The sequence below is a fragment of the Telopea speciosissima genome, chromosome 3 (assembly GCF_018873765.1).
Source record: "Telopea speciosissima isolate NSW1024214 ecotype Mountain lineage chromosome 3, Tspe_v1, whole genome shotgun sequence".
NCBI lineage: Eukaryota > Viridiplantae > Streptophyta > Magnoliopsida > Proteales > Proteaceae > Telopea > Telopea speciosissima.
In genome coordinates, this window is record NC_057918.1 from 192,006 (window position 1) to 205,906 (window position 13,901).

Sequence of the window (13,901 nt, forward strand, 5' to 3'; positions counted from 1 at the left end):
CCAAAATAACCCGCTGGGCTACCATTGACCAGAACCGAGAACTTGGGGGAAGAAATGCAAGAGCTAACCCAATTTACAAAAGGCAGAGGGAATCCCATCTTAGTCATCACCTGAGTAACAAATGCAAGTACTACAACATCTTATGTGTTGTTCCATGCTTACACATTGGTTAATTGTGTCATTATTATTTAAAAATTATAAAAATTATGTATAAATTACAAAAAACTTTTTTGTTGTCGTAGGATTTTTAATTAATATAGAAAATTTACTAATGTTACACTTTTTGTTGCAACAATGTAAGAGTTCATCATGACTTCTCATGGAGGATGAGGGTGACAACATGCAGGCATGGTGTACCCATTGGGAATGATATGAAGAAGTCTTAATGCGATTATTGTGGGAAGAAAATCATAGGAGGTGGGAAAGCTACAACGTCGCCTGGATTGGGCAAGAGGCCAAATAACTACCAGAACTACGGTTGGCCGAGCAAGGTTTTTCGAGGAGCTAGTTCGAGCCCCAATCCGACTCCGTACCGTAGGCCAGATGTGGGTTAGAACCCTTTCCGCCCCACCTATAATCGACCTGCCCAACCAACCGCGAGTCAAGCGACAACAGCAGCCTCGCCAGCCCGACCAGCTACAAACACTAGACTGAAGTGGCATTTGGCAATATGGATATAAGAATGTGGTCAAATGCCCTAGGGTTTTTCTTAAAGTACAGGAGGCCATGGCTACTGATGAATTAGGGGAATTGAACTTGTGTGAATGAGACATAAGCCCTCTTTATTTATAATAAACCTTATGAAGTACAACTTACAAATATACCCTTAGGGCCACACCAACTAAACCCTAATGGACAAATATACCCTTGTACCCATAGTACAACACTCCCCCTCAATTTGGTGCATAGATATCAATCATGCCCAGCTTGCTAACAATAGAAAGAAAATTCTTAGTACTCAATCCCTTAGTAAATAAGGTTTGTCCGAATTAAAACCTAAAAACCAATCTATCAGATTGTACCTCTCAAACTGCTCCCTATTACATCTATCTAATGAAATAAATTGTAAATAATGAAAAATAAATCTTCGAGTCACCCTCGAACTCTCCACCAAAAGCATATCTCCATCTCAATCCTCTATGATGTAAAAAATATGGGGTGAGCTAAAAAGCCCAGTAAGATATGTAATAAGAGCATAACACCGAAACAACAACCAAACAATCACATGCGACTAAAGAAAACACTTTTAGTTTTCTCAAAAATAACATTTTTTACCAACACACTTATAAAGGGAAACAGGCTGCCACCGCCCATAACATGAGAGAAACACGACCCACTACAACCACTCTCTGTTGTCTCCCACTCTGTGACTATATATAATCTCTGTTGTCACCTACTCTGTGACTATAGATGTTTCCGCGGCCCCACGGAACACTCTATGTCTCTGGTGGTTATGACTCTCCACTGGCACGGTGCAGTCTATTTACCCTCAAACACTCTCTCCAATTTCACTCTTTAAACACACATGTTTTAAATATAACATGTCAACACTCATGCCAAAGCATCCAAGCAATAATCAGTAGCCCTGATACATCACACCAAAACAAGATTTAACATCACTAAACATGACTTACATGACCACATATCACTCATGATCACAATTTCAAATCACCATACATTAACATATTTCAACAACAAGAAGCCAAATAAAACATAAGTCAACCATACCACACAATTGTGGTGTATACCTACTATACTCCACTTACTTTGACCCGGGAATGTGTTAATTCCATCCTCCACGTTCCAAGCACTCAAATTAATCACAACCTGCAAATATAATGCAGACTCTGTTAACTCACATAATCTAAAACCAAAACACTATTTTATTTCCCTCGAATTCACTCTTAGGTCACCTAAATAAATTCCCAACATGAGTACATACATGCTGTCCCTACAAGATTTCAGATCTAAAAATTGATTGAGTAGGATTAATATAAAGTTAATTCACAAGTAAACTAACCCCAATAGTACCCACGATAGACATATAACAGTCCCAGCAAAGGAGTCAATGACCAGCAGCTAACACGTATGCCACAGGCCCAAAACAGAGAGTTATATGGGCAGAAATAACCTGAACCAGAATTAGAAACTGTAGGGCTCTAATGGGTATACAAAATCTTATTTAATTTCTGAAGTTGCACATGGCAGTAGAAGGAAAACCAATCTACAATTCGAGTTGATTCTCAAAGAGCACATACGCTTTGGCTACTAAACTTCACTGGTTAGGTCTCTTCAGGGATAGGTACCAAGGCTGCAACTTTCGAGGAGAAAATATTAGGAACATCCTCTGGAGAGCAGCAAAAAGCTTTTTCATTATCAAAAGCCTTGATCAAACACAAGACAAATCTTCAATGAAAGAGAGCAGCAAAAAGCTTTTTCATTATCAAAAATCATGTTCAATACTTGCCCCTCTTACAACCTTATATAAAAGACTAATAGACTCTTACACTAAAAAGGAAAGGCCTAACCCGATCCTTAACCTATTAGGTAACCTATACTAACTAGGAAACTGAAATACTGAAGGAAATCGACTCAAAACACGGCTGGACTTAAAGAGTCCTAATCCAGCCCAACTTACCAAACAATTAAATAGTCACATGACCACTTAACCAAGTCACATGATCACTTAAGTGATCACATGACCACTAATTACACAAAAATAAAACTAAGTAAGGAATTAAAACATTTAATCCCGTATGCAACCCTGTTACCCATACTTTAGGTCCATAAAAGTGACATATTACATTAGAAACCCATGGGATCAAGACCCAACATGTATATAACCCAACCCTAGACTTATTCCTAAGCAAAAGAAGCCCCGGTTGGTGATAAATCTGCATCAGCCTAGGAGACTAAGAAGCCCCCCTAGCTGACTCTATTACAAGACTACCTCCGGTCTCAAAACCGTGGAGAGGAGGGGGACTTAAGTTGTCACATGACAACTAAAACAATTTCAATAAGGAATCTACTTAATTCACTTAAATTGAACCACTGGTTCAAATCAGCTTTGGACCGGTTCAATTTAAAACACAAAAAAAATTAAAATAAATCTAAGTATGGAACCAAAACAGCTAATTCCGTATGCAACCCTATTACCCATACTTTAGGTCCATAAAAGTTACCTATTACATTGAAAACCCATGGGATCAAAGGCTCAACATGTATATAACCCAACCCTAGACTTATTCCTAAGCAAAGAAGCTCAGTTTGGTGATAAATTTGCATCATTTGGATTTGGAACGACTAATATGAGAAGACAGGCCAAGATAAGTGCCAGGATAGGAAACACATTGCATATAGACAATTCCTGAAATAGTATCTTTAACATGGTCAAGGGTGTTTTTGCTGACATAAATTTCAGATTTTTGGAACGGCTAATATGAGAAGGGAGGCCAAGGCCTGATTTGGTATGATTTCTATTTCAATTTCATGGGTCATTTCGATTTTGGAAATTTGTTTGGTTTGATTTTTGCACATTATTTCAGTGAAATAGAAATAAGATGGAATAGAAATTCTGAAACAGGTGAAGACCCCTTTCAATTTCAAAATTGAAATTACATTCATTCCAATTTCGCGCTGCTCTTTAATGAGCACGTGGTAAACAACGGATTTTTTATGGGTAAAGTAGTAATTTCACAAAACTTTAATAAAAACGGCTCTCGAGCGACTCGTTACAGATATAGAGACCATTCCTCAGCATCTCTCTTGCCATCGCAAAGACCATTCCTCAATCCTCACCATTTCTCTCTCGCTCTCTGGTTTCTGGCTTAATGCAACAAGGCATGAATGAACATCTCTCTCTCTCTCTGTCTTTTCGGTCAGGGATATGGTAATTTTTCTGATTTGGGAAACACCCTTCACCAGATTTCTCAAACTAACAGTAATTTCAAAGCCCCTTCTAAAGAGATTCTAATACCCAAGGGGCAATTGAGGCTCTTGGGTATTGGAGGGGTGTTTAGAAACTCCTATGGAAATTACTGTTATTTTGTTCGAGTCCCATTTGTATTAGAACTTGAAATTCTATTTAAGAAACTACAATGGTTTATGTTGTTAAGTTTCAGAAGTTTTCTGTTCAGAACTTGAAATCCTATTTAATTATCCTATAATTTAATTGTTTAGTGAACTTCTCTGTCCCCAGGAATGATCTCATTGAAAACAGCTAACAAAGATAGCAGCCCAAGTTCAACAATACCTTGATCTTCATCTTTAGAAATCTGCAAAGCCCTGCTAGGGATTTAATAGTTGACTATGGATCAGCAAGCAGGACCATTCCCAACTCTGCAAGTTTATCTTTTTCCTCTCAAATAATTCTTCAGCAGAAAGGTCCTCTTTCAATTCAGCCTAAACACAACTAGATAGGGAATAAAAGAATTGCCTTGAAAAGGAAGAGTTCAAAATGGAAAGAAAATATTTTTTAGCATATCACACAGACTCAAATGATATGCTTGGATTTTGAAATGTTATGCTCAAATAAACATCCAAAAAGGGTTCATAAAATATTTGGTATGGCTAGGGAGCATTTCTTGAGGTTGGTGTCTATATTGAAAGAAAGATGTCCATTGACAAACACAAAGAATATTTTAGTGGAGGAACAATTAGCAATGGTCATCTTAATGATGTCTCACAATATTAAAAATCCATTAATCCAAGAAGTGTTTACACATTCAGGGGAAACAGTGAGTTGACACTTCCACAGTGTATTGGCAGCATTGCGAATATTTGCTCAAGAGATGATACAATCACTTTCATTTGAGGAGATACCACCAGAGATCAAAACAAATCAGAAGTATTATTCATTCTTTGTCAATTGCATTGGAGCAATAGATGGAACACATATAAGCGCATCACTTCCACTTAACTAACAAATACCATATAGATTTGATAGAAAAAAATGAAGTTACCCAAAATGTATGTGTTGCATGTTCATTTGACTGCTTCACTTTCCTTTGGGTTGGTTGGGAGGGTACTGCACTTGACAATCGAATATTATGGGGAGTCAGGAGCACTCGTCTGAATTTTCCCATCCACCACTAGGTGACATTTCATATGATAATTGTAAAGAAACTTATCAATTTTTTTTTTATATGATTGACACTTGAACTTTTAACTTTATATGTGTAATTTGAAAATACTATCTTATTGAACAAATATTTTTGTCATGTATTATACGCCGTCTCACATGGGTCTTTTATTATTTTCTTTTTCCTCCTTGACCGTTCGGACCCATGAGGATGATACTATTTCTCATGCCACCGTTGGTGTGGCGTGGTATCGGGAACCCTCTCCCAAAGAAATATATTCAATTGGAGAGAATATATTCTCAATAATTGAACTACCAAATGGATTTCTTATTCTCTAAATATTTTAGATTGATGCAACCAAAGCAATTTCAATTTCGTGACCAAAAATCTATTTGTTGACTATTTCAAGAAATCAATTTGAAATTGAAATAGAAATCATACCAAATCTGGCCCAAGATAAGTGCCAGGATAGGAAACACATTGCTTATTGACAATTCCTGAAAGTGTCTTTAACATGCTTAAGGGTGTTTTTGCTGAAATAAATTTCAGATTTTTGGTGATTGACCATTTGACAGAAACGCCACCGTAGAGAGAAATGATATCACTAATCTCATGGGCATCTCTAGGGGTGGCCTGCATGAAGAAATAACTATCATCAGCAAAAAACATATGAGAGATTCTAGGACCGTTTCTGCCGATCCTAATTGTGGAAAAGTCCCCTTTGATGAACTTTGTTTTAGATAATGCATGAGATGCTTCAGAGCAGATTAGGAGGGGATAGGGGCTAATGGGGTCTCCTTGACGCAGTCCTCGAGACGGGGTAAAGATACTAGTGGGTGAGCCATTTATAAGGATCCTATATGAGACAGTAGAAATGCATTGGTTAGTCCAGTTGATCTAGTTTTCTCCAAAACCCAAGCATCTCATGGTATGAAGGAGAAATCTAGCCTAGAGTCACTTAAGTGATGCTTGAAATGCGTTTGACTATATCATGACACCAGCTTAATGATTTTCTTCAAAGGTTTTATTTTTCATATAATTTGCTAACCTTTTTGTCAATATCTGCACTTGGGAAATGTTAACAAATTCTATTATCCAAGGACGATCACCAGAAATGGTATAACATGCTCTACAGACTGCTTATGTGCTTTCTCATATGCTACTGGATGACTATTACCTTGAAATTATTTTCACTCTTAGTAAACTATCTGTGAAATTACTAAAAAAGTTATAATTAATGCATTCCACAGGAGGCGAGCCTAGCAATCCCATTGTTCTCACCTGTTATTGTCCCAATGGCCCAAAGCTTTGGTCCGGTTTTCTCCCAGCTCATATCATCTCCAACAATCCGCCTTGGGGTGAGAACTTAAAATCACTTACTTATGATGATGCATTTAGGCTGAGTTTGTTTTGGCTTCAGACTTTATCTAGTATCCTTTCTGATAGTCTAGGTGTTGAAGTACTATTCATGTGACATTGTTCACGTGAACAGTGATTTGGTTGATATGTGTATCTTCTATTTTCCTAGTCCTAGTTGGAGTCCTAGTTTCTAATTATGTCAAGTCCTAATTCTACTGTGAGTTGTTAGTCTTAGTTTCAGTTTGAGTTGTTAGTTCTAGTTCTTTTCCTATTGTAACTTGGAATCCTATCATGATTAGGAATTCCTAATCTGATTAGGAGTTCCCCTTTCCATTGTAATTTGAGATTATAAATACAAGCATTATGAGGGAGACTGATAAGTTTGACAGTTCTCTCCTCTTCCTCATCTTCTTCTCTCTCTCTCTTCTTCCTCCATTCTCGGTTCTGGTTTTCTTCATCTATACTCTCTAACATGGTATCAGAGCTCATGGTCTGAAGTTACCCTGGGTTATTATCGTCTTGCCGGTTTGAGAGTTGTGTAAGGTCTCTGGTGTGGTGAGCAGCCACCGTCACCGCTGCTGCATGTTTATAGATATTCAGTTTTTTGTTTGATTTTTGTTGCTATGGCTGTCGATTAAAAGTTCGAAGCCAGTTTTGTTTGGCTATGTGATTGGTTTTATGGCTTTTATCAAGCCTTGTTTATGTGTCGGTTGCTTGCCGCTGTTCCTTTTTGAGGACTGGTTCACAGGTGGAAGAAGGACATCCACCTGCAATTTTCTGCTGGCTGTGTTCTTTGTCTAGGGATGGGGCTGCTATTACTGCGCTTTTATTTTTTGTTATCATGGAGTGATTCTGTTGGAGAAGATGACTACTGTTGTGTGAATCGAACCAACATCTGAAGAACCTCTGTTCGTTGAAAGTGCTATCCTCTTTAGAAGAAAAAGGTCCTGCTGATTTACATATTGATTTCCTGCAGGGTTGGTTGCGGTGGTTGGTGCTCTGGTTGTATGGTGTTTGCAGCAGCTATGGTTTTCTTCTTCCCTTTGGACTACTACTCTTCCCTACTTTACCGTACCGTCAGTTTGAAGACGAAGGTTTCTCGGTTCGACTAGGTCCTCTCCTCTTGAGAAGCTAGTGAACAGAGAAGAAGGTGTTCTTCGATTTCTGGTTTCCAGGGTTGATTATTGCTGTGGGAAATTTTATTTGGATCGATTCATCAATTGTCGCTGCTGTTGTTTACTTCGATTTCTATTGAAGGTTTGTTTGTGGAATTAAATTCTGGTTTTCTACTTGCTGAATCGATTTGATGTTGTGGGTTGCTTTCGCTATCAAAGGAGATTGAAGGACCTGCTTTTGTTTGCTGATCAAAAAAGTAGAAGACCTAATGCATCTTGATCCATCTCGATCTACCGTATCTGAACCAGATCCGTCGGCTGCTGGTTCGAAGTTTGAAGACAACCTTCATCAACAGGTCCGCTGTTTCCCCTTTGTTTACTGCCTCTCTGTTTCCCCTTTGTTTCCGCTGGTTCAAAGCCGTGACTGTCACGAGGTAGAAGACGGTCAAAACTCTTTGCCTTTTGCGATCAATTCTTTCCTTTTATGAGTTGGTTTCCCATGTCATGTGTTGCCATATCCTTTGGTCCAGGATTTATCAAGAATGTGTTTTCTTACTTTTCTCTAGTCGCGTGACTCAAGAGACTTGGTTCTTTTATTAGTTACTCTATTTTATTCCTTAAGTTTCCCTTTATGCCGTTATCATCTTCCCTTATCTACCTCTGTCCTTATATTACTGCTCATTCCAACATTACCCTTTTGCCTTGGGTGGTATTTGTAATCAGATTTCATCTAAATTATAACTATGCCATCCCTTTTTTAATTGTGTTATTTACAATTCTGCCATTCCCCTTGCAAAATTCTGGTTATTTACGGAACTGCCATTAATTTAATACATTCCCCTATTTGACTACCCAATTGACCCTTGAAAATTCTGGTTTATTACCAGTTTGCCCTTTGGCTTGGTTTGTATTTAAAAAGTGGAATTCCACCAAATTACAGTCATGCCATCCTTTTTTTTCAACACCGTTCCCTTTCAATAATTCTAATTCCCTTCATATCCCATACATTTGGCATATATCCATAACCCCTTTGGAAGTTAATGGTATTCTCTATTTTGCCATTTCTTCTTTTTCCATTACCCTTAGCACCTCTTGGAAAAATCTGGAATATTATGTTTTTGCCCTATCTCTTACATCATCTCTGTTATGTCCACGTGTACTACACATGAGGGGGAGATTATGTATAGTATACCTGCAGACATTGCAGAACGCAGAACTTGCAGGAACATTGGTGCAAAACATAGAAGATCGGTTTTCTCCACCATTGCCATAGGGTATCCTTCGTTATAGGGTTGAGTTTGCCGTAAGGGGGAGATTGAAGTATTGAAGAGTATTGGAGATATTTGGTTGTTGCCTATTTGAGGACTTTCAGTTGGGTTGATACAGTTTTTTTCCGCTGCCTAATTCAGCTCGTTTCCGCTACTTGCTGCTCTAGTTATTTAACTTCAAAATTTTATGTCATTATGACAATCTGAGATTCATCACTGGTTAGCTATTGAAGATCATTAAAAGCTGCCTTTTTTGGAAGAAATTCTAGTCCCGGTTTGCTGATCATGTTTGTCCAGGTTTTGAAGATCAATTATTTCAAGTTCTTGAAGGTTTATTTGGGAGCTACATTCATCTGTCAAGCTGGATTTTGCTGCAACTTAGTTTCTTCTCATTTTGTTCAAGTTGGGCATTAATACCTTGTATGCGCCAACTTGAGGGGGAGTGTTTGCATTATTATGAAGTTTTTTTTTTTTTTTTTTTTTTTTTTTTCCTTTTAATTCAAGCTGGATCTTCTTTCTTTACTTATTTGTATAATCCAGCTTGAGGGGGAGTGTTGAAGTACTATTCATGTGACACTGTTCACGTGAACAGTGATTTGGTTGATATGTGTATCTTCTATTTTCCTAGTCCTAGTTGGAGTCCTAGTTTCTAATTATGTCAAGTCCTAATTCTACTGTGAGTTGTTAGTCTTAGTTTCAGTTTGAGTTGTTAGTTCTAGTTCTTTTCCTATTGTAACTTGGAATCCTATCATGATTAGGAATTCCTAATCTGATTAGGAGTTCCCCTTTCCATTGTAATTTGAGATTATAAATACAAGCATTATGAGGGAGACTGATAAGTTTGACAGTTCTCTCCTCTTAAGTTTGACAGTTCTCTCCTCTTCCTCATCTTCTTCTCTCTCTCTCTCTTCTTCCTCCATTCTCGGGTTTTGTGATTCCTTAATGCATTTTCTGCTCTTTTTGTTTCTATTCATTGTGAGCATAAGCATGCTTGGCACCTATGCTTTTGCAAAGTCTGTTAGACGTGCTTAACTATGTCAATATGTAACCCATTCTCAGTGAAACGAATGGAACCTCATGTTAAAGTGTTTCTATTCTGGACAATATCTACTTCAAACTTCATGAGACACTTCCATGGCAGAAAACAGAGATATCCTTGGGCAGGCATATTGACAGCACACTATGTTTTATTCCCTTTTCCCACTTAATTTCATTTCTACATTCCTTGACACCAAATTGTCTGCACCAATTTCATTTCTGCATTCCTTGTACCAGTTGCTGTATTTTCTGCTATTTTGGGGATATTTCATTGTCTGTGGTCCTGTCATGTCCCCATCTGGTTAATATTTGTTTTGGACTATTTGTGGCGGATATAATATACAGGATGGCATAGGAAACTGAACAAGTCACTTGTGTGCAAACTATTCAATCTATTAATTTGATTATTGCAAGGTATTTTGGTATTTTCTTTTCTGCAGTGGTTTGTTGTATTGGCATTGGGTATTTTGAGTCATACCTTGAATTTGATTGGATCCAAGTCCTAGTAAGAGTTACAACTTGATGTCTAAAGCTATATGAGGGATTGTGAATAACACGTTTGGGCTGATGAATGAATTAAAATTTTCATCATATAATCAGATGTTTCTTATGTACACACCATATTCTGCAATTCAATTACTCCTTCCAAATTTCATTATATCAATGCCCTAGTCTCTCTTTCCTCCCCCCCCCCCCCCTTGAAATTTATACCGTATTATCTTGCATCTAAACCTTAAACAGTGAAGATTCTTTTCTATATAAGTACCCAGTAAAATAGCCTTGAAATTCTCCCTCCCTGGGAAGTTAATATTGTTTTTCATGGCTTTGTAAACAAATAAGAATTTGATACTTGTGGCTCTAGACATGGCTGGATTAGGTAATGAGTTTTGAATAAGATGATTTTGGTACTAGCCTTGAAATCATGTGCCCCCCCCCCCCCCCAAAAAAAAAAAAAAGAAGAAGCCAATATTGCTTTTCATTTTTCTTGGATTTGTAAGCAAATAAGATTTTGTTACTTTTGAGCTCAAATATGGCTGAAATAGGTAAAGATGGTGAAGAATGTTGATGAAGATGATTTTGGATAACACTCCCTGTGATGCAATGTAGGCACTTGAGCACTGCCACCATGTAGTGTTATTCTCGACCATTGTTGGTTTGGTGGTGTCAGATTGGTTGTAGATCTGTTAACCAGACGGTTTAGATGTTGAGGTGACACATGTGTGTTTCTATCCATAACAGGCAAAGAAAAACTTATACTTACGGACTTACCTCTTGAAAAAAAAAAAGGTGGGGCCAAGGGTTTTTAGGGCCCAAAAAATTGCAGTTTCCTCTACCAACTCTTGCTCATATTTTCAATCACGAAAAGGAGATGAACCATTTTCCTATGCTATACGTATTTCAAAATAAAGAGGAAAGGACTCTCACAAGGAGTTAAGCCATTGGGAAGAAGATAGAGGCCTTCATCTTTTAGAATGATGACGTAGAGAAGGAAGATTATATCCTCCTCTTCCAACATGTTCTATGGCTTCTATCTCATCCCCATCTTGACAACCAATGATCTCCCAGTTTAAGTAGCCAATTACAAACTAACCCCAGGAACAGTTTTGTTGACACAAACGCTTGACACTATTTTCTTTGGCACCCATGATCTGTTAGTCATTTACTGATTGAATGTACCATCTCTTGATGAAATGTTTCCAGGCAGAAATGGCTCTGAAGCAATTAGAGAACCTCAGCCCTCCAATTATGAAACAAGTACTTCCTTTGGTTGAACAACTCCCTCCTTTGTACATGGATTTAGTTAAAGGGAGAGAAGATTTCACCCCAAAACCAGAAGAGACTCGAAGATTGGTATGTATTATATTTGACTATAGCATCAAGTAAAAGCTTGAGTTGCTACATATAGTGTGCAGGCTATGCTTTGACTATCACAGGTATGACTGTGGAGGCAAATTATTTTGCCCAATTTTGTTCATTACTGGGTCTTCATGGATTGCATTTTGATTATTGCTTTTCCTCCCCGAATTTTTGTTTTGGGAGATTTGCATTCAGTCTTCACACTTATGGGGTTTTTTGTTCTTTTTATGGAACACACTTAAGGTCTTTTGAGGTTTGTTCTAATGTGTTCTAGCTTAATCCTGAATTTACCATAAAAAATATATAGTTTGTTTAGAAGAACGTATCTGTTTGACAGATCTGGGCAGCACATCTGCTTATTTGCAGGCTGTAGTTGATCTTTCAAATCTGGTCTGACTAATGAAATTTTGAGGATGGGTTATGATGGGTTGTAGTTGATAGTCAACTTCTTGGAGTTTCCATTCATCTTTCGTCAGTTTCTTGATTGCTGGTTTTGGAGATTGCTTATATGGTTACAGCTTGGATTGTTTGGTTAGAATTTGGTTTTATTTAAGGGAATTTTAATTCTGTTTGCATATCTGGAGTTTTATAAGATTTCACTACTTAATGAAGATGCTGGATTAGTTTGAGCGAGTCCTAGTCAAACTTTGGATTCAGAAGTTGCTAAATTTATTAAATTTAGAATCCCTCCAGCCATACTAAGACCATTACCTGTAGGATTTTAATGTTCTTCTAAATTTGCCTGCATCCAAGGGTCTGTTGTTGCTGGTTTCAGAAAATGAAGTGGTTTGGGTTGTCCAGGGACAAAATAAGGACAAGATATGTCTAATAATTTATTCCGAGTTGCCCACTTTTTCTTCCTTTTTGTCTTTTTCTAATTTTATCTGTTCAACCTTCCTTTGTGCTACTGTAAACCAGATGATCACTGGGGAGGGGGAAGGAGGAAGACAGGAATGTTTTTTGGGTGGGGTGTGCGGGTTGACGTTTCATTACTTTACCACAGTTCACTTCTCATAGAGCACATGATGTTATGTCAGAAAGACCCTAGAGAGTTAAAACCCAATCTAGCTGCTAGCTGCAATTCGTTAAGTGATAGGAGAAATGTCTTTCCTTTTTCTTTTTTTTTGGGGGGGGGGGGGGGTAGAGGAAATGTGCTTGTTGAGTATAAAAGCATGAACTTTATGTCGTTTCTTTGAGCAGTTTCCATTTTGCAAACCTGTACTTTCTATAAAAAGATTCATATTTCTTAGATGATAAATAATTCACAGATAAGGTCTTACTATGGTGTTTCGAGGAATCTTCTGATTAAATTCAAAGATGATACAATCGATGAAACTTCAACATTAGCACAGGTGCTGACCTGTGATTCTGCCATTAGTTCACTACTTGATATCTCAATCCGTTTGTTACCTGGAGATCATGGGCTTCCACTGCAACAGGTGAATATTATATACAATAATTTGGGTTAGATTAACCATGGGATGAAGAGTGACAATTTGAACAAGATTCTTATTACCCTTTTCATTCATTTATTTATTTATTTATTTTGATTTTTGATACAGAACTAATATCTTTGAAACCAATTAACAATTTGCAGGTTCTACCAGATGTCCCCCCAGCGATGGCAGATGCAGTAAATCGTGGAGGTGAGCTGCTGGCAAATCTAACTGTGGGAACGCCATGGGAGACAGTTGCCAAAGAAGTAGGGAACACACTTGGCATTGATTCAAGGATCTTACGGGCAGAGATTTCAAAGGACATAGATTTGCTTGTGGATGTAATCACATCTTGGATGGCATCAAACTCAGGTCCAAGACTTCTGAAGCCATGAAAAGTGAAGTAGAAGGCCAGAAGCCAAGTCTGCCAAAGGTGGGGGAGAGAATCTCTCTGCATAAAACATTCTGACGATACCATTCATATATCTCTATACATATATGGAACTTTCATTTTCTACCCCGTGAAATGTACCACCCAAGAAAAAAACCTCTACAAAGAGATACCATCATTTCCTTTTCTAAAGGAAATTGAAGTGAAATTATTTTGAAATGAAAATTGAAAGAAGGTAGCCTGGTCTAATCACAAACCTACTTTAAATGCCAACAATTGCTGTGTGGTAGATTAGATGAGGCCCAAATTTGTGAACAGATAGACCTCTAGGTCCCTTTGCTCACATCTCAAGTTTC

The 13,901-nt window shown here is 37.7% G+C and overlaps 1 protein-coding gene across 1 annotated transcript in view; it reads left to right on the forward strand.

Annotated features, from left to right (window-relative positions):
- LOC122656112 overlaps nucleotides 1-13,679 on the forward strand; it is a 73,331-nt gene extending 59,652 nt beyond the window's left edge. Inside the window, exons 7-10 of the mRNA XM_043850561.1 lie at nucleotides 6,332-6,439; nucleotides 11,563-11,712; nucleotides 12,987-13,157; nucleotides 13,316-13,679. Coding sequence (XP_043706496.1) covers nucleotides 6,332-6,439; nucleotides 11,563-11,712; nucleotides 12,987-13,157; nucleotides 13,316-13,549 — 663 coding nt within the window. The 3' untranslated portion in view covers nucleotides 13,550-13,679. The remainder of the gene's footprint in view (nucleotides 1-6,331; nucleotides 6,440-11,562; nucleotides 11,713-12,986; nucleotides 13,158-13,315) is intronic.
- Nucleotides 13,680-13,901: the final 222 nt, after the last annotated feature.